This window comes from Phialemonium atrogriseum, assembly GCF_030411735.1.
Source record: "Phialemonium atrogriseum strain 8032-3 unplaced genomic scaffold QBC33scaffold_10, whole genome shotgun sequence".
Taxonomy (NCBI): Eukaryota; Fungi; Ascomycota; class Sordariomycetes; order Cephalothecales; family Cephalothecaceae; genus Phialemonium; species Phialemonium atrogriseum.
The window spans coordinates 643,322-669,495 of NW_026848147.1; the positions used below are offsets into that span (position 1 = coordinate 643,322).

The following is a 26,174-nucleotide window of genomic DNA, read 5'->3' on the forward strand; positions in this document are numbered from 1 at the left end:
ACCATCTCTGTGTTCTATCCCTACTTCTGCCTTAGTAGTCTCGCCTCCATGTTGAGAGTGACGAGGTGACTGGGAGCCCGGTGAGCCCAGCTTATCGATGGGACAGGGTGCCGAAATGCAAAGTCCTTTGCTCGTCACGTAGTAAATAACTCTCAGCGCTCACATCCAGGGTGGGGACGTTTTGGACAGGGGTCCGTTACCGTCGGTGTGTTGCTAAGCTGGCCACTGGTTCACCTTGTAGCTCAAAAGTATCTCACCGCCCCTGATCCCATCAATAGGAGTCGCAATACGCCACTCCGGTCACTTGGCTGTCGTCATGGCCCCAGTATTTTGCCCTTCTGACGATCTCTGGCATCATCACTGGTTGTTTCCGGGCCCTAGGTGTGGCTGCTAGGTGCGTTTTCAGGGTCCCCTCCTGCAGATCACGGTACAATGACGACAGGGGGTCCATAAGTTTGGTTGTATACATACCGAGCACACCCAGGGACTCCGCTGGGCAGTGAAAGTATAACGTGCAGGAACACAGTCCTAACCGACGCTTTCGGGCGGGAGTTTCTCTCACCTCAACGACCGTACTACGCTTTCACACAGAGATTTCCTCCCGGAAGACAGTCATTAGGTACAACTACTGTAATTTCCAGTCGAATCTAGGTGGTGTAGCCCAAGTATGTCGACACTGTAGACGTGGGGCTGGTTGACAGTTGAGGGGTATAGTGGGGTTTCTCACGGCTGGTCAATCCCCGAGGGAGGTCTCGAGCGTTTTGACCTATTTTTCTCGGGCATTTCTCTTCAGTACGGATCTCTGCACGGCTTCTAGCGGCGTACGGAGAATGTTCAGCCGCTAATCCTATCGGCTGCAGCGTTTAAAAGCGCCAATTGACCGGGTCCATTAGCCGCAAGGCCACCAATAAGTATCTCCTCGTTGTTCAGCTTCCCAGCACACTCTGCCTCCTCGCATTGAGCTATTATCAACCTGAGCCATCTTCTTTCTATTGGCCCTCAACAGTGATGAACCTTCAACCCAATCCACTCCAATGCATAGGAGGTACTTCGCTACAGCCTCGGCGACAGCGCTCCACCCACACCAGGTGCCCTTCGTGGACGGCCCTTTTTCAAAGTCACGTCGGAAGAAACTGTCTTGCAAAGTACACCGGATTCTCCAAGTTAAGACGTGACAGGAGGGTTCGCACGCTGAAGATCAATACCACATATCACATCCCTTGCAGCGGCTCAAATGTTGTGTAATCTGCACTCTGCAACTTCTCATTCCCCGGGGCACCCATTCCAGTCCTCTCGTTGATGCTCGCACGAGCATCTGACCCACGACACGGATCGATTCTGTAGGCTCCTCGGACTTGTCCGAGATCGTGCAACAACACGGAGCTGTAGACCTCTCGTCCTTACGCCTCCATGTCCCTTCAGAGAGGCCTGAAGTCATTCAATCTGTCAGGCTAGGCGGCCCGCCTGCTCCAGTCCAGCCTCCCGTTTCCATCTTCGAATTGTCAAAGCCCCAGTTAATCGGTGGCTCCACCGTTCTTCAAAACGGACCGAGCCGCTGATTGGCAAACTGGCAATCTGCAGTCTGACAGGGCAACACCAGTACTTCATCCTCATTCCTTGACAACTACCACCGAGACATATGCAGTTGGCTTGAAAGGTCGATGTATATGGCCGAAACCCGGATGAAAACAAGCGAAAAAAAAAAAAAAAATCTTTTTTTTTTCGCTTTCAGTCCTGGTCTGTTGCAAATTCCGTCCCTCCCCCGTCCGTCGTGGATTTGAGCGTTAACCGGTACCGTCACCACCAAGTGGGGCCGGGTTTCTCCGAGCGAGGTCTTTCGTACTTACCGTTTTACACCCGCCGCCTAAGCAATACAGCCGCTCGGCACTCGCAGTCAATCAAGTCTCTAGTTTTGATCTCCTGCGTTAATAAGTCCTCACCGAAGTAAACTAGACATCCAAAGGTTGGAAAGAAAACATCTCGAATTCTCGTCACGCCCCCCAGACTCGTGTATCCCCGCCTAGGAATATTCAGTCGACCATCTCCCGCTTTGCCAAGGCTTGCTTGCTTGTTAGCTTCATGCTGCCATGCGGAGGTGGGTCTCCAATCGACGGCGATCACTGGACGGGCCACGCCGCCAGGCTGCCGCTTGACTCCTTCAATATAGACTCACGGATATTCGGCATCGAAGCGTCTGCGAGACAAGATTATTCCCTGATAGCGGTTGAATTTTCCCTGTTGATTTTCACCAGGATGCGTAGCGTCGGCTGCCTCTGAGCCAAGAAGTAACTTCACCGAACAGCGTGTGTGTTGTCCAGGTGCTATGTGACGTCCCGCAACAGGTTTGCAAACAAGGATCGAGTGATCGACGAGACATGGTCCGATTTCTTTACGACATTTTGGACAAGACATCTTGGACAAGAGATCGACACAACCTGCCATCAACAGGAACGATGGCGCCTCGCCGATCCAGAATCAAGAACACGTGTTTTCATGCCCCAACGTGGTGTTACTGAAGCCGTCCAAACAGCAAGGGAGAATCGGAATCGGAACCTTGTGCCCATCGCTTGGATCTACCCCTAGGGTTTGCACCAATGATAGTACCGGGGCCCGGCCACAGCACCCATTCACCCAGGGCGAGGCACAGTCGATCCATTAACAGGTTCCATCCACGCCCTCAACTACCAGAGGCGAGGCCTTTCTTGTTGCCATGGTACATTACAGCGTTGCCGTAACGATTGATCGCGCGCCATTCCATCTTCTAATTGGACGTAGTTTCCTTGGATTGAAGCGTGACTTCCTTCTGCCACAATTTGGGCTGTTGTCGTTCTGCCATCTGCTGTCAGTCAACATCGTACCAAGGTCTGGACGGGGCAGTGAGCCACATATAATATATTTCCAACCAAGTAATCTACCGTATCCTATACGTGACGTAGAGGAGACTGAAGATTGCATGGATATGTTCGTCAAGGCCCAAGTATGTGGTTGCTGCGGCAGGACTCTGAGGCCTATAACATCCGCAAGGCGTTGATATAGTTTGGACTTTAAGAGACCTTACCTCTGTACGTACATTCCCACGGTCCCACTAACCAAAACCAAATCAAGTTTGCTCAAGTCAGAACAGCTAAGTAAGCATCGGGATCTAGATCTACAGTTTGAAAGACCTCATCTGCATAGCCACAGTAGAGCTGCGACTGCGTCTCGGGTGTGAAGTAGCCACATTCTTTCCTCCCCAGATTTTGAACAATCCCTTGTGTGTTTCTCTTTACTTCTTGCCATAGTGACCTATAATTAAGCGGTTGACTTCAGCCAGATCGCTAGCCAGCCATTTGCTTGATTTCCTTGAGCTGGAGTCGAGCATGGCTCCTTAGAGCAACTTCAACCAACCCCGGATTGATACCAATACGTGTGAAGCTACTTATGTCTCCTAGACCCCTTTAAGGTCTGTGAGCAGGATAAGTAGGTACAACTCCCCGTCTCAATTATATTCCTGGAACATTCTAGGTTCACCATAAGCTTGTCGTTTGAGGTGTGTTGCCGATACTGTTTCTGTACCCAGCTTGCTTCCTGCTATCACACCAAGGAAGTATAATTAAGTTATATTAAGAGGAAATGTAGATTTTGTTTGGAAATTCTAGACAACTACACTATCATCTACCTCTCGAAATTACACTAGACATGTAGACGCCTATTCCTCCGCGAATCGCTAGGTATTCTTTAGCTTACTAAAGAAAATCTTGTCCCTGACTTAGCCCGTAATTCAAGTCATCCTTGTTATATTGAGCAGTTAACAAGTGGCGAAAGGGAACAACTCGACCTTTCAAACGACCCGGCTCCCCAGGTCAGTTGTTACTGCAATTCAAGAACATGGCATTGTTGTTCGCCACGTGTTTCAACGTGGGAAGACAGTCGATACCATTTCCCCTTCACTTCCAGATTAGCCTCGCGGTTTGCCCCAACATAGTAGATCTACCTAGTCGAACTCCCAAAGTTGCACTCACAAGCCAAGCTCTGGCCCTCTCCTGGGCAAAGACTACGAAACGAGGAGAGTTGCTGCTAAAAAAAATGTTTGATATATTTTGGAGGGGCTTTTTTGAGGGACAAGGAAGGGCTTTGAGAGAAACACAAACATCCATTGGCTGAAGAAATTGAGCGGATACCTTTCTAACCAGAATAAGTATGGTACTTTGTGCTCTATTCAAGTTGCCTAGTTACTCTAGGCACGATGGCCGGCAAGCAGTTTTCAAAATTATTTGTCAACAGCAGATGTGGAAAAGGTCCCAATATGGAAACGAACCGAGCGGCCGACGACGAATCCTTCGGCATCGTAGTCTATGGCCTCGACTTCCTCGCGCGCTTCAGCCCAATCACGGGGCCTCTCAAGGAGCACTTTGCTGATGGCTCCTACCAATGGCGCCCTCTGCGTCCTCTCCGCGAGGACGCTGACATTGACCGCCTCTTTGCCCGCTTATTCTAGCGCGATTCAGGCTCCTACCTCCGCTCCGATCTGGAGAGAGTTGTTGAATCTGACGACTGGAACACCATCTGCCCGCATCGTATCGGTTACGGCAACGACTACGGCGAGGACGACGGGGACGAGCTCATCCTCCTCTTTACTGTCCGGCCCGAGTCTACAACGGCTACGCGCGCTGCTGAGATTGTCCGGCAGGCGCGTCTGGTGCTTGGAAGGTGGGTCTGACGTGATGTGCCACATTTCGACATTCTGTTCAGCAATATCGGACGAAGACTTACACTAACAAACAAAAGTCATGATGTGCGACTAAGCAACATGGCCGTAGAAGTTGCTGAGGCCGACATCCAGCCCGCTACGTCCAACTTTCTCCGTCGGCCCCCGTTCGGACTAGGCCAGGGCTATGATGATACATACTGCGAGAATCCACCCCCGGACGCTAGCATCGGAATCGATGGCTGCGCCAGCTCGGGCAGTGTTGGCGCCTACGTCCGCATTACCTTCCAGGACGGCTGTATCGACCACTTTGCCTGGACAAACCATCATGTCCTCAGCCGTATGTTGTCTCCCACCTTCTATCCATGCGACGAATTTCACTTTTTCTTGCCCCTTTCTCCCAGCCTTGTTCTCTCTACTGATAAATAGCTCCAGAGAGCGCAGATGTCATCCCTCCTACCGGACAGGGCCTCATCGTAAATTGCCCTTCCGACCCAGATCATAAATCCTTCTGTGAGATGTTCCGCATCTTCCAAAGCGAAGGCCTTAGCCAACACAACGTTATCCAACCAGCCAGCCAACTAGTGAAGGAATGTTGCGATTTCGACCGCATGTTCGGCAGCGTCTTTTGTAGCTCGGGATTGCGATGTGGCAGCGACAACTATATCATGGACTGGGCCCTCATCAAGCTCGCCAACCAACGCTTTCCCTCTTTCCAGCATCTGACAAATGTAATAGCAACCCCTATCTCATAGAGTCCGTGTCTCTGTTTCTTAAAACGCTAATTATTATATTCAGATACCATCCGAGAATGTATTCCTGCAATACGTCAAAGCGTCATAACTTAAGACCTTGACGCAAACCTTACGACAACGTCCATTGCGGTACCGAGCTCTCCATCGGGCAGCTGCAAACGAAGCTTGCCCGAGGTGGTATGCCAGTCTTCAAAAACGGACGTTCCTCTGGGCCTACAGCCGGGTGGGCTCACCGCATCGAACCCAGCATACAGGTTGTATATGCGCTTGATAATGGAGGGCGGATTACTCTCAAGGGCCAAGCTCTATTGGTTTGACTTGCTCCTCCAACTTCAACTCGCAGATCTTTGCCCAGCCGGGTGACTCAGGCGCCCTCGTGCTCGACCAGAAGGCGCACACGGTGGGGGGCATAGTGTCTGTCACACAACTCCCACGTCATACTGCCCTCTTCACGCCGTGGGAAGCCACTCGGCGCGATATGATCAAAACCCTCAACTCAACAGGACGACTGGTCTCTAAGATAGAGATCCTTTGAGTGCTAGGACGGCCTCGGCGTTGCCGATCTCAGAATGAAGTTTCGTTATAGGTTGGAAGATACCCGAAGCAAGCTGGCGGGGGGGTGCTTGACGCAAGGTGACAGGGGGAAGTTCGACACACGGTGGGGGGAGGAGAGGTACTCGATTGGGGGTAGCACGGCGGTTCACGAAAAGTATTTTCAATATCTTCCCATCGAGTCTAACTCTCCCCGAGGTAGAAAAGGAGATAGGAGAGGAGATGGGGAAGGGCCCATTTATGGGATCTTTCGCGCCAACTGAGACTACACAGCACCTTGGGACCAGGGTGGCGGTGGAAGGAGTCGGACGCGAAACAGCTTAGTGAAGTCCTTTGAATTACCTCGCAGGCACCTTGCGAAACGCAGCTATCGGGCGGGACTAAGGCCTCGTGGTGCAACGCGTAAGCCCTCCCCAGACACTGACACCCAGGGCCATTATCAACATGTGCAAACATCGTTCTCCCCGTTCTCCATATCACCTTTTGTGACAAAGTACAATACCAAAAATCCTTGGGCGTACGCATTTCCAGACGGCCAAAGAGACAGATTATTATCTATAAAGTTTTAGGTGGTAGACGCTGCGAACTTGCAGGTGTCCGAGTTTCTGGACCATCCATATTGAAGGGGTGCAGAGACACTTATTGGGCTCCTCGGTTAGAGTTGACAACTTTCAGCGAGGCCTTGGGCCGAAACTGAGCCTACCTGAGCTGGCATGAGCAGAATCCCGCGGGATTATGTGAGCCGAACAGGAGGAGGGTGATCATATTGGGGTCAAATTAGAGGGGTTACCACCCCTTTTACCCCCCCAGAAAATGATCCCATCTAGGTCAGGAACGTGGGCGGGAGGTCGGGGCCTGTAACCGAAAAGTTAGTTTTTTCATGCCACAGTTACGGGAAAGTCTTGTCGTCGTTCCAACGTACCCCAAACATGCAGATTGTCCGGCGACGCCGGCGAGACGTGCGTCGGCTCGTTCATGTCCAGCAGGTCTCCGTCGACGTAGTGCTCCATGATGAAGCCGGAGGGGTCAAACCTGGAAGAGGAGTAGGCATTAGTTTTTCTGCATCCATAGTTGAAAAAAAGGGGGCGTGTATGTGTGTGTGTGTGTGTGTGCAGCTCACCAGTAATCGAAAATCTGGCTGCCCATGATGTGCCTCCCGACGCCCCAGCAGTTCTCGTAGCCCCTGTGGCGCAGCCAGTCGTGGCCGAGTACCTGGGTGTCGAAATCGTGCGTCTCAAAGGACGAGTGGTGCACGTGCGGGGCCTTCGGTCCCTCGAAGAAGAAGAAGCAGTGGTGGTCGACTAGTTCGCTTCCGCGGTTCAGCCTGAAGAAGACGGTGTTGTTCACTCCGTCGAGATGGACCAGCTATAGATAGACAAGACCACTGTTAGTCGCTGTGCACAGCGGCACCAGGAAATAGGGGCGAGGGGGTCTCTCTTACCTCGCTGGGGAAGAAGTTGAAGTAGGTTGAGTAGAATTCGTAGCACTTCTTGTAGTCGGTGACACACATGCCGAAGTGGCCGAGCTTGTGGACCGGTGCTGGCCGCTTCTCGAATCGCTGGAATGTGTTCTGAGGGCGGTTCTTCTCGGTGGGCTACGCTGGCCGTCAGCAATCCGGTGTTCGCCGTAACCATTTGTTTCGAAACGAAGACGGGGCACAAACTCACATAGTTGACCTTCTGCGCCGTGAAATTGGGGTCTCTCAGCTCGACTGGCGTCTGGCCGTGCACCAAGTGGAAGGGGAAGCCATCGGCGGGGTCGTAGAAGGTCACGCACTTGCCACCGCCGGGGGCATCGGTCAGCTCGTAGACGTCGGACGGCTTGGTCTCCTTGGGCAGGTTCTTGGAGGCATAGTGAAGGTCCTCCTCGGACTCGACGACGAAGGCAGCGCCGCCAAAGGCGGACTCGGAGGCTGCCTCGACGCAGAGGACGAAGGGCTCGGTGCCGTAGCCGCGGTAGTAGGTCCGGGCGCCGTTGCGGGCGGTCTCGGAGAAGCCAAAGTCCTCGGCAAAGGTGCGGGCCTTGTCGACGTCCTGGTACTTGTAGTAGACGTGGGCGATGCGCACCAGGTTGATCTTCCTGATCGGGTCGGCAGCCATCTTTGCGATGGCCTTGTCAAGACGTTCAAGTACGTGTGTGTAGTTTTATATTCAGCTAAGATCTCAGCGATATATTAATTGCTCGATCGGATATATAGCGACAAACGTCGAAGCTCCCCATGTAGAGAAACAGGAATGCGGGGTTCCCGGGTCGGGGGCGGGCTGGGGTTTATCAGATGGAGGGACGAGCTGTTAGTGGCACCGCCATGGAGAAGCCGAGCAAGTCCGTCGAGACTCCGGCGGGGCAGACATGAGTGGGGTAGTTCGGCATAGCTTATATAACGCCTGATGAAGCAACGGCAGTTACACGAGGTCCTTTTGTGCGGTCGATTGGCTTTGCCGGTTAATTCCAATCAGCTCATCTTCGGGGGCCACAGGCTATACAATTGTTCCACGATGACAGTTTGACGTGCGGCCTGTCTGGCATGGCAGTCGGGAACGAAAGTATGGCAAGAGAATAGGGGAAATGGCATCGAGCCTTTCCCCCCCGGAGTCCGGGACAACTGACAAGGAGTTTATTAGGGTACCAAGGTACATACTTTAGCTGATCTGCAGTGTTCCAAAAGGCTTGGGGGTCCTCCCCAATCGCCCCATTGGAGGTGCCACGAGGCGGTCGGTTCTAAAATCGGCAGTCACAGATGAGTCAGCTCTCCGCCAGCTAAATCGGCCTCCAGAACGATATCCCGATCGATCCTTCCACCAAGGACGAAAGGACCTCATCCCCCACCAAACTCTTCCTCCCGCCCCACACGTCGATAGCGCGCCAGCAGGTGCGTCATCTCCCTACCGTGGGCACCATGCCCAAGAAACTCTCCAAGGGCGGCGCCCTCCCCACCACAACCACCACCACCACCACCACCACCAGCCCATCCATTCTCGCCTCCGGCGCCGGAGCCCTCCCTTCCCTGCCATCCACCCTGACCGACGACCGGCCCCTGCCACGCCTCATCGTCTTCGACCTGGACTACACGCTCTGGCCCTTCTGGGTCGACACGCACGTCACCCCGCCCTTGCGCGCCGCACCGGGGGCGTCCACCACCACGGCGGTGGTCGACAGGGTCGGCGACGCGTATGCCTTCTACCCGGACGCGCCGGCGATCCTGCACGCGCTGCCCCTGGCCGGGGTGCGCCTGGGCGTGGCGAGCCGGACGCACGCGCCGGAGCTGGCGCGCGAGATGCTCAAGCTGCTGCACGTCGTGGCCGGGGAGCCGCCCGTTGGCGGTGCCGGGGCCGGGGCCGAGAAGCGGAAGGCGCGGAGGGCGCTGGATCTGTTTGACGGCGGGTTGGAGATCTACCCGTCGAGCAAGGTGCGGCATATGGAGGCGCTGGCGAAGAGGACGGGAATCCCGTACGGCGACATGCTGTTCTTTGACGACGAGAGCCGGAACCGCGACGTCGAGACGCTGGGGGTCACCATGTGGCTGGTCCGGGACGGGATTACCTGGAAGGATGTGGACAAGGGCATCAAGGAGTGGAGGTCGAGGAGGGGGATGCGGTGAGGCCTGGGCGGTGGAAGGACGGTCGGAGGAGAAGAATGATGCAGAGCGGAAGAGATGGCGTGGCCCAGATGACGATAATATTATAGACTATGCACCTAGACGATACCAAAGATACCAAGATATTCCAGAAGTGGAAAACAGAATAAACCGCCCGAGCTAGAATCATCCCCTGTTCCATTTATATGCGACGAGCGTCTCAAACACGACTCAATCCAATGCCCAATTGTCGGATAGCATCAGACAAGATACGTCGGAGTGCTGAAAAATGCATCGACATGGTCTATGTGATCTATCTCTCCCAACCTCTATCACTCATTATGCCACGGCCGCCTTGGTTTGCTGAGGGGCGCCATTCGATTTCTCTAAAATCTCAATCGTCTTGCTGTCATTCTCTTGGATGGAGAGGTTCTGGACGCCTTGGACGTCGGGAATAGCATGATCACCTGCCTGTCCTTCGTTGGCGTTTGTCGACACCGCAGGGGCGTCCGCCGTCTTGACGCCTGTTGTGACGGCTGGCTGGGTTTCGGTCTCGAGAGGAGCGGCTGAGGCGGGTTCAACTTTCTCCGCGATGTCGCTAGGAAGCCCCGGGTCCCCATGATGGGCGGGAAACTGGCCCTTGTACATACAAGGGATGGTGCATACTCTCTCCAGCCGGTCTTTCTGGTTGACAGTCCCCACCGCGACGCATTCCAGCCTCTCCCCGTCGCCGTATGGCCGCCAATATATGGGTCCCTTGGGGAACTCGGTATAGCCGTTCTCCCACTGCGCCGTCTCGCGTATCACAGGGTCCAAATTCGGCATCTGGCCCCAGCTAAAGTCCAGCTCGCCGCCGTACTGCTTGGGGATGTTCTTGGGGTCGATGAACTGCTCCAGCGCCGGCTTCACCTCGTGCGCGCCGAGGATGAAGATCTTGGACACGGTTATGGGGTCGAACCAGCGCTTGATCCAGCCCCACACCGTGCTGAAGAACATGGGCGCCCCGATGATGAAGATGCGGTCGAGGGTCTCGGGGTAGTGGGCCGTGGCCAGCTGGCTCGCCGCCTGCATGTGCGCCTTCAGGTACCAGAATTGCCGGAGGCCGACGCCCGACACGTCCACAATGTTCGTGCTGAGAGTGATTGGCGTCTCTGCATTGTCGCGATCCGTAAGGTTGGTGCACAGCGGCTGCGCGAAACGCGTCAAGTTCTCGTACAGGGCGAACAGGCGAAGGAGCTTGGGGGGTGTGCTGCCGTCAGGGTGGGCCCTGCTGTACGTGTTCTCGGCCGTCTTCTCGTAGTGTGATATCGTCTTGGAGTCCAGATGGCGGATCTCGAAGAGGTAGAGAGGGATGCCTCTGCGATCCAGATTGTAAGTGTGTGTTTTAAAAGGGGGGATATTAGATCAGTTCGGGGGTCAACCTTCGATCCCTTCGTCCGGTCCATTGAGGATACTGCACAAGTTGTGTTAGGTCTCTGCTGCATCGCCTGTCCTCCTCGAGGGCCACTTACCAATTGCCGGCTTTGGTCATATGCATCCGTGTCGATGGTGTTGTAGAGGATGTCTAGCTGGTTCGCTGCGCGCCATTCCTCGGTTTGCTTGAACTGCTCGTAGGCATCTTGGACAATCCACCGGCGGGCCCGGAGAAAGCGGCTGCCGGTTACCGGGCGGAGAAAAAGTCAATAATCGTGCTCGCCTGCAGCTGCATTGTAAGGCACAACGGGTGGGACCGACGTACAGCAACGTGGGATCGTCGTGAGAGGCCGGATGTCCCGGCATGTACAGCCCCTTTTCCTGGAGAAAGAGTTTGAAGTTCCGGAACGCGTCCTCCTCATCCGCATTGAGATGCCCGAGGTGGCCATGAGGGTAGCCAAATTCTTGGCCAGCGTTGCTGGCCGTCGACTGGACCCGTTGAGCAGGCGCCAAGGTGGCGGACGCTGCGCTCATGGTGGAAGGTCGATGGCTGCGAGTTTATAGCCCACGGCAGCAACGAGGGATGTGGGGTGTGTCTGTTGGGGTTATCGGGGGTGGCAGTGACGGACCATTGACTTTAAAGCATCTTTTTCCGGGACTTGCGGCAGTGATGATAATATCCTAAAGTCGCTTTGGCCCGGGGGTCGGTGGAGCAGGTTGCCGGGTCTTATCGCCGGGGCTTCTCATACCGCCGACACTCCGAGATATCCCCTTGTTGCATTCAACTGAAAATTCAATTAAGCGAATTAACCTTTCAACACATATCGGATGACGTCACTTGACTTGCAGCCTCGAAGCTCACGGGTCTCAACTGTTTCAACGTGTGGAATTCGAATTCATGGTCAAGCTTACCTGAGGTAGGTAGGTACCGTATGAAGGGTCTGAAGGAAGCACCACAGACTGCAAAAAAATGACTGGTGCAACCTTGGGGGAATTTATGTCAACGATTGGCATGGAGACCGGCAGGGGGGGGGGTTCGTAGGTCCAGATGGTCATCGCAATCCGGGTGGAAGGGCCGAAAAGGTTCCCCGTGGTAGCTGACACAGTCGTGGCAGACATCCATGGTGTCTCGGATGACTTGGGCAGCCGGTGTGATTTATTACCAGCCCATTGAGCGCAAGGTTAGTCTCCTGGATACCTTAGGTAGGTAGGTAGCTTTCGTGGTATGCCCCCTTTTCGAAAAGAGCTGAAATCGGAGAAGGGAGTTGCTGACTACAAAACCTTAATCCACGGCAAGGGCAGGTGCTATCTAACAGCAAATGGCAAGAGCCATCGACAGTGCCGCAAATGTGAAGGAATGCTGACGGGGGGGTGCAGCCATGGCACGACATCAGCCTTATGAGGGTGACTAAGTAGGTAGGTACTGTATCGACTTATTAATTGGCTCGACTCTCATGAGAACCATGGCACTGCAAATCTCCCATCATGGCGAGCAAGAAACCCATAATTATGTTCGTCCACGGCGCGTGGCATACCCTTGAACACTATCGTGTTTTTCTAGCCATCCTCCAGAGCAAAGGCTACACGGTTATCGCACCCGACTTGCCGTCAAGGACTGTCGAAACTGTGGTTGACCCAACCAAGGCGGATATAGAACTCATTGCAAGCATAGCCCGGAACTCGCCAACGAAGGGCAAGGGATTGTAGCCCTGGTCCACTCCTATGGCGGAGTCGTAGCTACAGAAGCATTTAGCGGACTCGGCATTGAAGCCAGGAGGTCACAGGGGCTAAACGGCGGTGTGAGGCGGATCGTCATTGTTGCTGGATTCATACTAGAGAAGGGCGTTTGCATCGAGACCAGCGCCCCGATAGATTCTTTGGATTGGTGTTACTATGAGGTATCATAGCCCCCAGAAAAGAGATAATGGTTCTATGCTGACCCGATATGTCAGGGTAGCCTCAAGGTGATAGACCGGAAGCTAGATGCTGGGCCGTTCTTCTACCCGGACATCTCCCACCAGGACCAGCAGAGCGCGCTGAGACGCCTTGTCAAGCACCCGAAAGCTTGCTCTTTCTACTCGCCCGAGAACAAGGCATACACAGAGATAGATACGACGTTTGTCTACTGTGGGAAGGTCATGGCGTTCCCACAAGCAGCACAGAGAGATATGATCATGTCACTGAAGGATCGGAGGGTCAAGGTTGACGAGGAGTCACTTCCAAGTGGCCACTTTCCAAGCCTGAGCATGCCAGATAGGCTCGCAGAGATAGTGCTCAAATACTGTGCATAGGATAAAAAGTAAAAACTGATGGTCTCACAGGGTTACACACCGGCTGCATCTTTGTTTGCCTGCAGCGCCAGGCCGCCCGTCTGACTAGGATCTGATGCATGCTCCCGTTTCCAACCTAACAGAACTGATTAATCATGTTTGCAGCTGGAGAGTGAGGTCTATTTTTGAATCTTTTTGGTTCCCCCCCAACCCCCTCCAAGTTTCAGTCCCCGACTCATGATTTATACTTTATACCTTTGCCGACCAAGGGCAACTCCAAAACCAATACGGCTGGAGTGGTTCACCCCAAGATTGAGGCTAAGATGCCGCCCAAGATCAACGACTTGCAGCGATTCGGTTGCGGAAAGGGGTGCAGTAATCACCTAGACCTTTTCCCACCAAGACCTGGATCTGGATGGACCGACGACGACCTCCAGAGCCTCGCGTGCACAAGAACTGTTCTGTCAGACCCGTTGCTGAACAAGATCCTCGCCCTCCTCGACGTCCAACAAGTCGGCATCGAAATCCAACTTCAGAAGCACGTCAGGGACACTACCTTGATCAAGAGACTCGGGGAAGGACTGCTGCCATTTCAGGTGAAAAATCGCCTCGCAATCCCGGAGAGGAAGTTCGTCTTGATCCCGTGGCGTCCCGATCAGAAAGCGGCTGGTATTAGCCGACTACTACTGCTTGCCATCTGCTTCCCGGGATTCTTGACAGGAAAAGACAGCCTCGTCTGTTTGGTGTACGACATCTTGGCCAAGCCAAACGTCAAGTCTGAGCCTTGGCCTGAAGGCTGTGACCAGGCAGTCCAACATGCCTGTTCGTTGGTGGCACATTCCTACAACATCCAGAATCCTGGCCAAAAAAAGTATGAAGTCTGTCGTGCGGTTCTGGCGCCTCCCACGGGAGGGGACGATGCCTCGATTCCGCACCTGGGTGTGATAAATACGGTCCAGAGGATCCTGGAGAGCCGCGGTGCGCAACTCAGAGTCGACTTCAGGGCTGAGCCGCCATCTCTTCGCACACCTTACGACGTCAGGAAAGCGGTGCTTGGTCTGATAGGCAACCACTATGGTTCCGTGCCTCCCTCGACTCCTGCCAAAGATGCATGCGAGAAGAATAATCGTGGTAAGACAACCCCTTTTTGGCCCTTGAGACTGCACGTCCATGAATTGACGCGAGGGAATACGCAAAGGCGGGCTTTCAACTTCGCAAAGCGAGGGTCGTCTGGCCACTTCCGAGCCAAGCCCGACGCGAGCATGGAAGAAGGGAGGTGCCGCTGCACCCCGTGCGGATGGGGAACAGGGGGGATGGGCATCCAATGACGAGGACGAGCTCTCCCTCGTCGGTGCTCACGCCTTGATGGGAACTCGGAACGGGAGTACTAGGGCCAGGGCTGCGAGCCGATCTTCCCTTCCTCCTCGACAGCCAAGGTCCCTGGAGGATGGCGGAAACGGGCACTCCAAAGGCGGAAGCCGGCCTGCGACCGGGAATAATGGCGCCGGAAGCAATGGCGCCGGGAACCATGGTTCCAACATAACGACAGGGCCAGAACAAAGATCGCTGACCGTTGACCTCCAATGCTGCAAGGCCGTGACCATGTCTTCGCCAGCGGGTACGGAAAATAGCGGCGCTCCGACTGAGAGGAGCACACCGCTCACCACGCCAGACGGCTCCCTCGCCAAGGGCGGAGCCACTTCACCGGCCGAGGCCAGCCGCTCGCGCCCGAGCGAGCCACGCGCGATGCAGCCGGCCAATGCAGCAATCGTCCCAGCCTTGAAGCGGGCCGCCGAGGGTCCGGACGAAGGCGAGTCGGCAACACAGCGCAGACGCCTGGAGGTCGCCGGAGCGCAGGAGAGGTCGCCAATCTCAGTGCTCCTGGACCGGGTGCTGTCGGAGGCGGTGGGGATTGGCCCGCAGGTGGAGGCCTTGCGGGAGGCGGAGAAGTCGGCTGAGCAGGGTCTCAGGCGCGTGGTCGACGGGATGAAGACGCACATCGAGACGAACGTGTTCAGCTGTGGGGGCCTTGTCAACGCGGAGTTCCTGGTGCTGGAGAAGGAGAGGGAGCGCGAGGCGGTGAACCTCAAGAGGATTACGGAGGACAAGAGGTTCGCTGAGGGAGAACAAGAAAGGGTCCAGCTGCTCTGCCGGGAGTTCTTGAAGAGGTTTGATTAGCATGGGGTTCGCCTCGGCCAGGTTTCTGCAGCGCCTGTACGTCACAAGGCATGGAAAAGTACTGCTATGAGCTATGATAGGTATTAAATTATGTTTGCTCGCCCCTACAGCTCAAACAATGTTGCAGGAAGACATTTGACAAGCATAAGCGCTGTCGCCATTGCGGTTGCTGTTGATGCTGTCTAGACGGAGCAGAACCCCCGCTTTTCAACAACCCCAGGATAGTGATATCGTTTAATCTCGCCATTCCACTTTACCGAGTCCGGCACTACATTGAGCAATGCGCTAGACAAAAAAGTGCGAAAAAAGTACGGATGTAAATCGGCAACAAGAATGCAAGCGCGATAACCATCATAACCCTCCCCCGCCATCTCGGGACTCTCCAGATGGCGGCGCAAACCCTCTACAGGTCGCTGCTCCGGCGCCAACTCCAGTTCTTTCGATCCCGCCCACAGAGCCAGAGACGAGGCCGGTCCTCCAAGCCCGATGGACAATCAAAACCAGGCCCCGAGGAGGGCCAGATCCCCGTCGCCAACAATGTCCCGACGCTCCCCTTCTGGCAGAGGCTCGGTCCTCTGACGCGCGTGGCCGAGGCGTATGCGAGAGCCCAGCGAACGAGGCCGTATGTGACGCAGCTGTGCAGTTCCCTGGTCATCTACCTTTGCGCCGATTTCTCGGCGCAGAACATGAGCGGGAAAGAATACGATCCGGAGCGGACGGGGAGGTCGTTGACCATCGGTGCCATATCATCGATTCCGAGCTACGAATGGTAAGAATATCCTTGGCTTCGGAAACACGCTGGCGGAGACCAGGCAGCCGGAGGGGTGGCGCTGACGGTTTCATGGCTCGACAGGTTCATGTTCCTCTCGCGGAACTTCAACTACGCGTCGCGCATCCTCTCACTCGTGACCAAGGTGGTCGTCAACCAGCTCTGCTTCACGCCGGTTTTCAACAGCTACTTCTTCGGGATGCAGTCGTTCTTGGCGGGCGACAGCATGGCCGAGGTGTGGGAGCGGATCAGGCGGACCGTCCCCGTCAGCTTCGTCAACTCGCTGAAGCTGTGGCCTGCGGTGACGGCGTTCAGCTTCACGTTCATCCCGCTGGAATACCGGAGCATCTTCGCCGGCGTGATCGCTGTCGGCTGGCAGACATATCTGAGTTTCCTCAACCGCATGGCCGAGGAAGCGGAGCCGTCAAGGAAGGACGAGCATTCCGCGCCGTCATTGAAGCCGAAAATAGAGGCATAGAGGCATTAGATAGACGTGAGATCTGAGGTGGGATCTAGAGAGGCACATGCATTGGACTGGGCGTTCAGGCGTTGTATACCGACATACACAAGTAACATATTGATATCAATAGTAGAGATAGTGATACCAAGGGGGAATCCCATCCACTCAAGAGTCACAGTATCACCTGTCAATTCGCACGGTATGAAGCAACCCACAACCGAATTATCATCAGACCTCCACCCTCTGCCGATTGTGACGGTTGAAGCTTAAATAAACACTCAATTCGTGCATCTACCGGCCATTGAGTGCTGGCTCGGCCCAGTGACTCCGATTCAAGATGGCGTCCCATTATATACGAGCCAGGCATCCGCTTCAAACAGCGCTTCGGCCGCTGAAGAGCCCGAGTTATCGAACATTTCAGGCCAGACCCGCCAACCGAACCTCGCAACGGTCCGCGTCCTCGACGAGCTCGTCCAGCTCTACAGACTCGCTGCTGCTCTCACGGCTGAAAACCATTGCATTCGGCGCGTCGGTGGCGGCATCATCATACCTTGTCTTCCTCTACGCGACCGACACGCGGGCGTCCATCCACCAGTGGCTCATCCCGCCCCTCATCCGCGCCCTCTTCCCCGACGCCGAGGACGCCCACCACGCCGGCACGACGGCCCTCAAGGTCCTCTACCCCCTGGGCCTCCACCCCCGCGAGCGCCCGCCGCGCAGTAGCAGCCAACAGCCCGGTGGTGCCGACGACGACCTCTCGGTGACCGTGTTCGGCGCCCGCCTCGCCAACCCCATCGGCATATCCGCGGGCCTGGACAAGGACGCCGACGTCCCCGACGCCCTGTTCGCCCTGGGCCCCGCCGTCGTCGAGGTCGGCGGCTGCACGCCCCTGCCCCAGGACGGGAACCCGCGCCCCCGCGTCTTCCGCGTGCCCGCACTCGACGGCCTCGTCAACCGCTACGGGCTCAACTCGCGCGGCGCCGACGCCATGGCGGCGCGCCTGCGCGCACGCGTCAGGGCGTTTGCGCGGCGGCTCGGCGTCGCCGAGAGGGACGTGCTGGACGGGAGGGTCGAGGTTGATGTCGTCGGTCAGGGGCGGGTGGTGCCGCCGGGGGGCCTGCACCCGGGCCGGCTGCTGGCGGTGCAGGTGGCCAAGAACAAGGGCACGGACGAGAAGGACGTGGACGCGGTGATTGGCGACTACGTGTACTGCGTCAAACGCCTGGCGCCGTACGCGGACGTGCTGGTGGTCAACGTCAGCAGCCCCAACACGCCCGGCTTGCGGGACCTGCAGGCGACGGAGCCGCTGACGAGGCTCCTGAGCGCCGTGGTGGAGGAGGCCGGGCGGGCGGACCGCAGGACGAAGCCGAGGGTCATGGTCAAGGTGTCGCCCGACGAGGACGACGAGTCCCAGATGGAGGGCGTCGTCCAGGCTGTGTGGATGAGCGGCGTCGACGGCGTCATCGTGGGCAACACGACGAAGCGGAGGACCGGGTTGGTGCCGCCGGCGCTCGCGCTGTCTAGGAAGGATCAGAGCGCGTTCCTCGAGGACGGCGGGTTCTCGGGCCCGGCCATGTTCGACAGGACGCTTGACCTGGTGAGGAGATATAGGAAGATGCTGGACGGGCATTCCCTCCAGGCGGGATCGGGGCCTTCCGCTTCCCCGGTCCCGGCGGTAGGTGGCACCGTCTCTGGCAAGGTTGCGGAACCGGCCGGGCAGAGCTCGGAGCAGAAGGTCATCTTCGCCACAGGAGGCATCACGAATGGCGAGCAGGCCCTGAAAGTCCTCAATGCTGGGGCGAGTGTTGCCATGGTCTACACGGGATTGGTGTATGGCGGGTCGGGGACCGTCACGAGGATAAAGCGCGAAATGAAGGATGAGCTGCAAAGCTGATGGACAATGGACTTTGTAGATTATTATGCTAGAAGCTAGATTAGAGGGTTCTTTCCATCGCCAGTCCAGAAACCCCGTTCTCAGACGTGAACCCATGCTCCGTTAGGCCCCTACCCCCTTGCATGCTAGAGAGTATGTTCGTAGCAAGGCTGACCTGTGACCTGCAATTGATTGTACGCCGGTTGAGGACTTGGTAGGGAATCGCAACACTTCCTTGTAATACTCTACCTACTTAAGTGGAGAGACACCTCCCGGGTATGGAAGTTTCTTCGCTCTCCTCTGAGGGACGCCGTCTTAGACGCTGTTCACTTCAGGGGTGTCATTCCTCAACTCTCAACTGTGACAGCCACAAGAAGCACATGTTGTGCTTGAACATAGCCAGACGGAGCTCTACAGTGCCACTGTCGAAAAAGACTGGGATTTCTGCTGGTTGCCTCGCATAGCAACCCGAGTATTCTGTATGTCGCTGATTCTCCGGGGCAGACAATGAGAGGCTGGCTGGCCCAACACCAGCCCCTATCAGCCCATGATGTCAACTGTTCCACAGCATGATCCAGACAGGTCATTCTTCTCATGGTGTTGAGATATACTTCTCCACGCCAGTCTCGCCTACCGGCCCGCAACGAGGATAGTTTTGAGTCTGTGTGTGGTGGGTGAACTGAGGGTCCCTGACACCCCTGACACAGACAAAACGCAATGCCGCTCCTTCGATCCATGCAACCCGAACCGAACTGTTGGAGACATGACGCAACGTTTCCGCTTCTACGGATTATAATTTGTGTTATCTCTTTTCCCGGCGCCGCGTACCAAGCGACAAGATCCCTTTGATGTCGGCCCGAACCCCGAGGAGTGGAATAAATGTTTTTATCTTTGGAGCGTACCGACATCAGCCAAGGGTCATCGGCTACGAGGCCGCTCATGTGAAGCAGATCACAACGCCGTCGTTCTTGTTCGTCGTGCGAGCCGTGTGGCCCAGGAATCATGGATCGCCGGGCGGCATGATATGGGGAGTTTGGTACCCCGTAGATCTCGATAAGCCAGATTTGGAAACCGTTGCAGGGAGAGCCAAGGGAGGAAGAACTAAGAAGTAGAAAAACTGTTTGCTAAGAAAGGGGATTGCGGCTATATTGAAGGTCACGTCACGTCACACCAAGCTGGGAATTTAGCGAGTTTCAGAGCCGACATCCTGCGCATCAAACAGGCGAGAGTTGACAAATGTTTATTTTTTTTTAATTAAGCCGTCTGCAAGCTGCAGAGCACTACCGGCCCGTGCAAGCCACCTCATTCTCGTTAAGCGGTCCCGAGCATTTGCGAGCCAGTTTTCCCGGGCAGAGAAGAGAGGAAGGGCCTTCAGAGACGGGACGGCAATTTGTGGTGAAGCCCCACGGGTCAACGAGAGGAGCAATGGAAGCTTTGGCGATAGATTAGTAGGAATATCCTGAAGCAATTCACGTGGAGTAGTGATGAACAGTGAATCCACACAAACACCAACACCGAAGAAGATAGATCAAATTGAAATGATGCCGCTTGATATTAAATTCCGCAAAGTAAAAGTACAAGACTGTCAACTGCTCAAATGGATATACTCACCCGCCAGGACTGCCCGCCAACGACGTCGCCGCCGGCATCCGCGACGACCACGCCGATGTGATCTCGGTCGTCGAGCCGTCCCGGGACGACGACGGCGTCTTGGGCGGCGACTCGGGCATGCGGTCGATGTGGTCGAGGCTGAAGGGGTCGGCCACGGGCCTGCGCCTGTCCTTGCGCGAGCCGCCGACCGTGACGAGGTACTGGCGCACGTGGTTCGGCGGCTCGTCCGTGTGCCGCCGGTAGCCCGTCGGCAGCAGCCGCGGGAAGACCCTCGCCACCAGCGGCCGCAGGGTCATGCAGCAGGCGCAGATGATGGCGATGTTGAGCTCGATGCACGTCCAGATGGCCACGGTCGCGGCGTCCCAGGTCGGGTCGGTGGAGCGGCTGAGTGTGATGAGGGAGGGCAGGCGGAGGAGGGAGACGAGGCAGACACTGTGGAATAGACACATACTGTGAGCAGGCGATCGGGGGGGCACGGGGCACAGTTAAGGATCTTGGGGAGTTGCCTCACACGCTGCCGAATGCAAACAGCACGTAGAGCCCGATCTTCTGGGCCCTCGGAAGATTGAGCTTGTAGATAAAACGGACGGGCAGGACGAGGATGATCAGCTCGGTGAGGATGTGGATGGTAAAGTCGGACCACCATTTCGGAGGCCCAGGGAAGCACCATGCGTCGGGGTGGCTCATTGGATCCCATGCGGCGGCCACTGGAACGCAGGCGAGGATGCTAGAAATGAGTGTCCAGAAGCCGAGGACGCCGACGATGATGATGACAGCATGGCAGAGGCGGTGGATGGTCGTCGAGCCGAAGATGCGGAGGTAGAGCAGCAGGATGGAGAGCTTGACTGTTACCAAGCTGACGATGTAAAAGATTGTCTTGAAGTAGGCCGCCTACCCTCCAAAGTTAGCAACACGGTTTTGTGGTTCGGGGAGGCCACTCGCGGTTTGCATACCTTGTCTCCATTTATCATTCGATCAGGGGAATCAGGGGAAGCAAGGACCGCTGTGAGGTGCCTTCCTGTCACACCAACAGTCACTTCTAAGTACCGGGAATATCGTCAACCCCGCTGGTCTTTCCTCGCAGTTTTCAGTTGGTAGTCGAAGTAGGGGGCCAACTCACCAAAGGTTGTTGCTATGGAATTACCGATGGAAAACAGCTGGGATGAGAGAGTCAGCGCATTTACACCACAAGAGCGTATACATATGGGAATGAATGGATGGCTAGGTTCTCACCAGTGCTATCAAGATGGCCCAATCCGAGAGGCCGAAAGCCCGGACGACGGTCCATCGGGTGAGGAAGCGCACAAGAACAAAGCACGAGGAAATTGTCACGGTCACGGCCGCAGCCGCGATGACGGAACCGTCCTTGGACTCGAGATCGGACGGGTTGTCACTTATTGTGGCCATATATGCCTATGCTCAAGGTTTAATCAATAATTCTTGGGCCGCAAGGTCCCTCGCATATCCAAGGGGGGGGCCATTGCCTTGATAAATAAAAAAAAGGAGCCAGCCATAAGCCAGTCAGTCATGAACCTGAAGCATGGGTGGCGGCGGCATGAATCATGAGTGGCGCGCAGAGCCGAGCTCGTTCAGCCTGCGGGGACAGGCGGGAGCGGGCCAGGGTGCCCCCCAGTTTGGGTGTGAAGGATCGGCCGATCCCCCTGGTCTGCACGCACCGACTTGATGATCCAGAAATCGACATCTGTACACATCTATGGCGTAGTATGTTGGATCCGAGTGTCAGCATTGAGGAACTTGTGTGGAGCTCAGGTCGTGCATGGGCTGAACCGCTGAAGGGCACAGACATTTGGACCCACTTTCATCGTCGCTCACTATACCCGGCTGCGATAGCGCCAACCTAATTTGAACCCCTACCATAGGTATCAGTATAACGTATAAAGGTGGTACAGTACGGCAAATCTTCCGTGGCTGCAACTAGGCAGGGGAAACCTTTGAACTTGGCAAGAAACTTTCAGGGAAAACGCAGCAAGAAATTTGGGGATTTTCAATGTGTGGTGTTGGCCAAGTGCCCTAATAGCCGGTTGACGTCGACGTTGTCCCTACAAGCCGGCAAAAATTGGTCCCATAGAACTTGATTCACCAACCCCAACACCCTCACGCCTCCCGGCGCCTTCCTTCCCAACTACCGCATCATTTCTCGCTCTCGCTCTGCAGAGATCGAGCACGTTAGGCTCGTTTGTGTCGCAAAGCATGGACGAGACTCACAAGGTGATTGTTTTGGGCTGGCCATCGTCCTCACCAGCTCGCGGCCACCCGTGAACCAGATGACCAACGCGGTGCCAACGAATATGACGCTCACGATGGTTGCGGTGCTTACACCGTGGCTGCTGGCGGCGAGGCCAAAATGCTTCTCCAGCGCGACAGCGCTCAATGGCTGCTGCCCTTCTCGTGTGGTTTCTGGCAGCAGAGTGATATTAGCAGAGGCGCCGTAGTGGAGGCCGGAAATTTGGGGGGGGGGGGGGGGGGTCACTGCTTATCCTTAACTACGAATCGAAGCATCCCTCGAACGATTGCGTTATCGTAGGGCGACGAGTGGAAGGTTACAATGGTGTTTAGGACATTTGGTTCCTCGGAAACTAGGTGCAAGGCCAATTCGACTGTTGGGTAGGTGGGACGGAAGAAAGGAAGGAAAGGCATTTTTGCAGGCTGAAAAGCTAATGGAACAAAAAGCTGAGACCGTGAGATGCCCGTCGATTGTGGGACTTTTCCTGAGCTGCGCGTAATTTTCGCAATGTTGGGCATAGGAAAGCCTGCGTTGGGCGTGGCCTTGTCTTTTATAGTTCGGGAAGGAGAGAGGAAGTGAAGAAGAGAGGAAGTGAAGAAGAGAGGAAGTGAAGAAGAGAGGAAGTGAAGAAGAGAGGAAGTGAAGAAGAGAGGAAGTGAAGAAGAGAGCCAGCCATCTAATCTAGGTACCGAGTACAATCTTATCTAGCGATCCAGTTTTTGGTGTTTCTTTGTATTCACTTGACAAAACATGTACTCTGAGAAACCCTTGTATTATTTTATTGCCCATTTCCCCATTACTTCCATCGCAGCATTATGCAACTTCCTGGTTCTATCTTTATTCCTAGACGTCATCTACTTCTTTCTCAAGAGTCTGACCTTCTTACCTGAGCAATCCCCCGATCGTTACAGGGTCTATTTCTATGCATTCATATCTGCAAATTTTCCTTCTACCTGTCGTATCAACTCTTAAGCGCATAGCGCGGCATCAGAGCCTGTCTAAGGCCCAGGGTTCCGGCCTAGACTGGGTCATTGGTCCTGGAACTCGATTCCTAATCTCTAAAACCAAGACTCCGTAGTGTGCTCGGACTGAGCCTCCAAGGGGTATAGACTTAAAGTCTAGCATGAGTGAAGAAGGGTATGCGTCGGTGGTTCGAGCCCCCACACGCCACCCAGCTAGCCGCCTTCCCCGATACCTAATGAATGAAGTTAGAGAGCCGTGGCGTGATTAGGGCAGATGAACCAACTTTGACTGCTGTTCCCTTTATGTGTTACAGGCTCTTCAGGTAGTGAGTTTATTTCGCGACTGTTGGAAATTCCATGTATCTCATCTCCGAGATACTAGTAACGTCGATGTCGTGCATGGTAATTAAGTTGATTAAGAACCTCAGGTACGATACCGCGGGACCAAGCAGAACATCTGCTGGAGCGGGGTTTGCTGTGCTATTTTAGGTAAGCCTAGGCAGCCACCGGTCTCACACTGCCCCATCCCGTCCATTATCTCTACTTACCTTCCTAACCACGTTCTTGAATCGTGGGCAATCCCGCCCATCTTCATCCGCTTTGGATCTTGCCTTCGACGCCTGCTCTCCCCCTAGCATGTTCAGTCAGTCCCGGAGATTTCAACCTTAGGAGGTCTCATCCTTCTCAGTGCAACAAATCTAGAGAGGGGGCCTAATATGCTCCTTCCGGCCGCTCTTCTACTCGCAACCGGCCTCTTCGCACGCGCTCTCTCCCGAGGCGGGGCCCCCACACCGCAGGCGATAATGTCTGAAGAGATAGATATTGACCAACCCCATGTGGGCGGGATCAGGAATGCGTATAATATGGAAGAGCGGTGCAAAGTAATCGAACAGTTGGGAGGCACTTTCTACGCAGAACCTAGGGAGTGTCCGGACCTCGATTTGGCATAGGACTCCTCTCTGGCTTTAGATTGGACTCACTCCTTACAATTGTTTGGTTTATCACAGGGAATCTAGTACTATATATATATATAAACGGGTTGACAACCAACTTCGCTTTATCAATACCCACTCAACAAACCCAACTAGAGCAGGCAAGCTAGAATCAGTTTCACTGCCAATGGCATCGGATATGCTAGTTAGGGTCATCAAGACGTATCCCCTGTACAGTGGGCAACGCCCCGGTCCTACGCACTACCGTCAACAACCAGTATAGGGCACTCCTGCATAGACGTCGATATTTCTCCAGCAAAAGATCGTCCTTGTTGACATGGACACCCCGGGAGCCGTGTTTCTGACAACCTCTGATCTTGTGGCGGATGGCATCCACCCAACAAACCTTGGCCACAAAAAGATGGCCGCTATATTCGCGATGGAGTTTCGCTTCCGACTAGAGTTTTAGATGTTAGCCGGGAGGATCCGTTTCTCTTTATCTCGGGCGGCCTCAAGGCAGAGTATGTCGCTCTCAGTCATTGCTGGGGAGGAGCCCAGCCGCTTGTCACCACAGCATCAGCCATCAACGACTGGATACACAAGATCCCGATGAAACAACTTCCAACGTTGTATAGGGACGCAGTCATCGTGACCCGAAGCCTTGGCCTGAAATACCTATGGATTGATTCTATGTGCATCATTCAAGACTCCGAAGACGACTGGGCTGCAGAAGCGGCAAGCATGGGGAGCATCTACCGTCATTCGTACCTAACCATATTTGCACTCGACGCCCGGGACTGCCGCGAAGGAATTCTGATTCAGAGACCACGGTCAGCTACCTCCCCCGATGAGCGAGCCGCTAGAGAAGCCTTGCAGCCGTCGCCTTTCAGGCTTCGTAACATCTTCAGAAGCTCTCATCTGTGTCAACGAGCATGGGCGCTGCAAGAACGTCTCTTATCACCCCGCATCTTATACTACAGTACCTCCGAGATGTTCTGGGAGTGCCTTGCATGTACCGCCCAAGAGGGGAACACCAGGATCAAACCGGTCTATCCGTCGGAGTATGACTACTGCAGCTATCAGTGTGCTAATGTCAAGGCACATCTGATTCTACCCACCGGCTCAAACCCCTCGTTTCCACTCTGCCCCCAATCACACTGGTACATCATCGTCGGAGAGTATACGCGCTGCTTCCTGACCCTCCCTTCGGACAAGTTGCCCGCTATTTCTGGCTTAGCGTCGTTGTTTTGGGAGAAAACGCAGTACACCTACCTTGCCGGGCTATGGGTCGAAGATTTTGTTACCGGACTTCTGTGGTTCGCCCCTTGTGAACAGGATCAACGATGCCAGCTACCCTCACCACAGTACCTCGGCCCATCATGGTCATGGGCTTCGACAGACCTCAGGGTTCAGTACAAGCCCCTGACAAACAGGAGAGACTACCCAACCCCATCACCCGACGACGACATCCGCCTCATCAATTACTCTATTGAACACGCCACCGCGAATGTCATGGGAAGAGTCAACAGGAGCGCTGTTGAAGTTAAGGCTGGTACGCAAGATCTATACGTGGAAACTGCCAATGAGAACAACAGGAGATGCGTCTTGTACGGTGTCGATGGAGAGGAGTGCGGAGTGGGAATCCTGGATGCGCTGTACTTCGAAGTTGGAATCCGGAAACGGTGCTCCGGGATCTGGATCACGGAACGACGGTTCCAGCATGTCAAGCGGGGCGTCCTTGTGCCGACAACGTATTGGCTGTACTTCTTGATCATTGTGCCGGCGCCCGATACGGTAGCGAACAACACTTGGAGGAGAATTGGTCTCGGATGGACTACTATGTATTCGTACTGGAAGTTCCGGGCTGAGAAAAGAGTCATCGTCTTAGTTTAA

General features: G+C 55.1%; 10 protein-coding genes across 10 annotated transcripts; 7 read left to right on the forward strand and 3 right to left on the reverse strand.

Annotated features, from left to right (window-relative positions):
• Nucleotides 1–4,285: 4,285 nt before the first annotated feature.
• QBC33DRAFT_558331 (uncharacterized protein) lies at nt 4,286–5,530 on the forward strand (the record flags this gene model as incomplete). Its single annotated transcript, XM_060429870.1, has 5 exons — nt 4,286–4,424; nt 4,488–4,689; nt 4,768–5,027; nt 5,123–5,418; nt 5,486–5,530. 5 exons carry the CDS (start codon nt 4,286–4,288, stop codon nt 5,528–5,530), a joined length of 942 nt encoding a protein of 313 aa, XP_060284380.1.
• Nucleotides 5,531–6,700: 1,170 nt separating this feature from the next.
• On the reverse strand, nt 6,701–8,282 carry QBC33DRAFT_46452 (Glyoxalase/Bleomycin resistance protein/Dihydroxybiphenyl dioxygenase). The gene is made up of 5 exons (XM_060425129.1): nt 7,662–8,282; nt 7,436–7,588; nt 7,115–7,359; nt 6,917–7,026; nt 6,701–6,849 (listed from the first exon to the last, which is right to left on the reverse strand). Exons 1-5 carry the CDS (start codon nt 8,091–8,093, stop codon nt 6,818–6,820), a joined length of 972 nt encoding a protein of 323 aa, XP_060284381.1. The 5' UTR covers nt 8,094–8,282; the 3' UTR covers nt 6,701–6,817.
• A 120-nt stretch (nt 8,283–8,402) lies between these two features.
• QBC33DRAFT_470849 (magnesium-dependent phosphatase-1) lies at nt 8,403–9,834 on the forward strand. Its single transcript, XM_060425185.1, has one exon. The coding sequence runs from the start codon at nt 8,891–8,893 to the stop codon at nt 9,590–9,592; it is 702 nt and encodes a 233-aa protein (XP_060284382.1). The 5' UTR covers nt 8,403–8,890; the 3' UTR covers nt 9,593–9,834.
• Nucleotides 9,830–11,686, reverse strand: QBC33DRAFT_46426 (phosphatidylinositol transporter). Its single transcript, XM_060425126.1, has 4 exons — nt 11,307–11,686; nt 11,080–11,221; nt 10,990–11,021; nt 9,830–10,925 (listed from the first exon to the last, which is right to left on the reverse strand). The coding sequence occupies exons 1-4, from the start codon at nt 11,513–11,515 to the stop codon at nt 9,908–9,910; spliced, it is 1,401 nt and encodes a 466-aa protein (XP_060284383.1). The 5' UTR covers nt 11,516–11,686; the 3' UTR covers nt 9,830–9,907.
• Nucleotides 11,687–12,466: 780 nt separating this feature from the next.
• On the forward strand, nt 12,467–13,423 carry QBC33DRAFT_585125 (uncharacterized protein; the record flags this gene model as incomplete). The annotated part of the gene is made up of 3 exons (XM_060431424.1): nt 12,467–12,684; nt 12,735–12,879; nt 12,934–13,423. 3 exons carry the CDS (start codon nt 12,467–12,469, stop codon nt 13,270–13,272), a joined length of 702 nt encoding a protein of 233 aa, XP_060284384.1. The 3' UTR covers nt 13,273–13,423.
• On the forward strand, nt 13,159–15,520 carry QBC33DRAFT_46467 (uncharacterized protein). The gene is made up of 2 exons (XM_060425130.1): nt 13,159–14,382; nt 14,450–15,520. Exons 1-2 carry the CDS (start codon nt 13,575–13,577, stop codon nt 15,427–15,429), a joined length of 1,788 nt encoding a protein of 595 aa, XP_060284385.1. The 5' UTR covers nt 13,159–13,574; the 3' UTR covers nt 15,430–15,520.
• A 123-nt stretch (nt 15,521–15,643) lies between these two features.
• QBC33DRAFT_470856 (uncharacterized protein) lies at nt 15,644–18,648 on the forward strand. The gene is made up of 4 exons (XM_060425186.1): nt 15,644–16,198; nt 16,283–16,648; nt 17,022–18,324; nt 18,391–18,648. Exons 1-4 carry the CDS (start codon nt 15,816–15,818, stop codon nt 18,550–18,552), a joined length of 2,214 nt encoding a protein of 737 aa, XP_060284386.1. The 5' UTR covers nt 15,644–15,815; the 3' UTR covers nt 18,553–18,648.
• A 1,184-nt stretch (nt 18,649–19,832) lies between these two features.
• On the reverse strand, nt 19,833–21,908 carry QBC33DRAFT_46573 (uncharacterized protein). The gene is made up of 5 exons (XM_060425141.1): nt 21,376–21,908; nt 21,263–21,299; nt 21,096–21,181; nt 20,654–21,033; nt 19,833–20,574 (listed from the first exon to the last, which is right to left on the reverse strand). Exons 1-5 carry the CDS (start codon nt 21,547–21,549, stop codon nt 20,139–20,141), a joined length of 1,113 nt encoding a protein of 370 aa, XP_060284387.1. The 5' UTR covers nt 21,550–21,908; the 3' UTR covers nt 19,833–20,138.
• Nucleotides 21,909–23,909: 2,001 nt separating this feature from the next.
• Nucleotides 23,910–24,543, forward strand: QBC33DRAFT_536455 (uncharacterized protein). The gene has a single exon (XM_060427711.1). The coding sequence runs from the start codon at nt 24,066–24,068 to the stop codon at nt 24,297–24,299; it is 234 nt and encodes a 77-aa protein (XP_060284388.1). The 5' UTR covers nt 23,910–24,065; the 3' UTR covers nt 24,300–24,543.
• A 188-nt stretch (nt 24,544–24,731) lies between these two features.
• Nucleotides 24,732–26,174, forward strand: QBC33DRAFT_449679 (HET-domain-containing protein; the record flags this gene model as incomplete). The annotated part of the gene is made up of 1 exon (XM_060424530.1): nt 24,732–26,174. A coding segment is annotated over one exon (1,443 nt), but the record flags the coding sequence as incomplete, so codon positions are not given.

Bases quoted from the DNA above. Each gene is read 5' to 3' on its own strand.
- QBC33DRAFT_46452 (XM_060425129.1), bottom strand. From the start codon at position 8,093: ATGGCTGCCGACCCGATCAGGAAGATCAACCTGGTGCGCATCGCCCAC. The intron at 7,589-7,661 runs GTGAGTTTGTGC...CGGCCAGCGTAG, and splicing joins CGGCGCAGAAGGTCAACTAT to CCCACCGAGAAGAACCGCCC. The intron at 7,027-7,114 runs GTGAGCTGCACA...CTCCTCTTCCAG, and splicing joins AGCCAGATTTTCGATTACTG to GTTTGACCCCTCCGGCTTCA.
- QBC33DRAFT_46573 (XM_060425141.1), bottom strand. From the start codon at position 21,549: ATGGCCACAATAAGTGACAACCCGTCCGATCTCGAGTCCAAGGACGGT. The intron at 21,300-21,375 runs GTGAGAACCTAG...CTCTCATCCCAG, and splicing joins GGGCCATCTTGATAGCACTG to CTGTTTTCCATCGGTAATTC. The intron at 21,034-21,095 runs GTATGCAAACCG...TTTGGAGGGTAG, and splicing joins GAATGATAAATGGAGACAAG to GCGGCCTACTTCAAGACAAT.
- QBC33DRAFT_470856 (XM_060425186.1), top strand. From the start codon at position 15,816: ATGGCGGCGCAAACCCTCTACAGGTCGCTGCTCCGGCGCCAACTCCAG. The intron at 16,199-16,282 runs GTAAGAATATCC...ATGGCTCGACAG, and splicing joins TCGATTCCGAGCTACGAATG to GTTCATGTTCCTCTCGCGGA. The intron at 18,325-18,390 runs GTCCCGGCGGTA...AGCTCGGAGCAG, and splicing joins CGGGGCCTTCCGCTTCCCCG to AAGGTCATCTTCGCCACAGG.
- QBC33DRAFT_470849 (XM_060425185.1), top strand. From the start codon at position 8,891: ATGCCCAAGAAACTCTCCAAGGGCGGCGCCCTCCCCACCACAACCACC.
- QBC33DRAFT_46426 (XM_060425126.1), bottom strand. From the start codon at position 11,515: ATGAGCGCAGCGTCCGCCACCTTGGCGCCTGCTCAACGGGTCCAGTCG. The intron at 11,022-11,079 runs GTAAGTGGCCCT...CAACTTGTGCAG, and splicing joins ATGACCAAAGCCGGCAATTG to TATCCTCAATGGACCGGACG. The intron at 10,926-10,989 runs GTTGACCCCCGA...TCTGGATCGCAG, and splicing joins ACCGGACGAAGGGATCGAAG to AGGCATCCCTCTCTACCTCT.
- QBC33DRAFT_46467 (XM_060425130.1), top strand. From the start codon at position 13,575: ATGCCGCCCAAGATCAACGACTTGCAGCGATTCGGTTGCGGAAAGGGG. The intron at 14,383-14,449 runs GTAAGACAACCC...GAATACGCAAAG, and splicing joins ATGCGAGAAGAATAATCGTG to GCGGGCTTTCAACTTCGCAA.
- QBC33DRAFT_536455 (XM_060427711.1), top strand. From the start codon at position 24,066: ATGCTCCTTCCGGCCGCTCTTCTACTCGCAACCGGCCTCTTCGCACGC.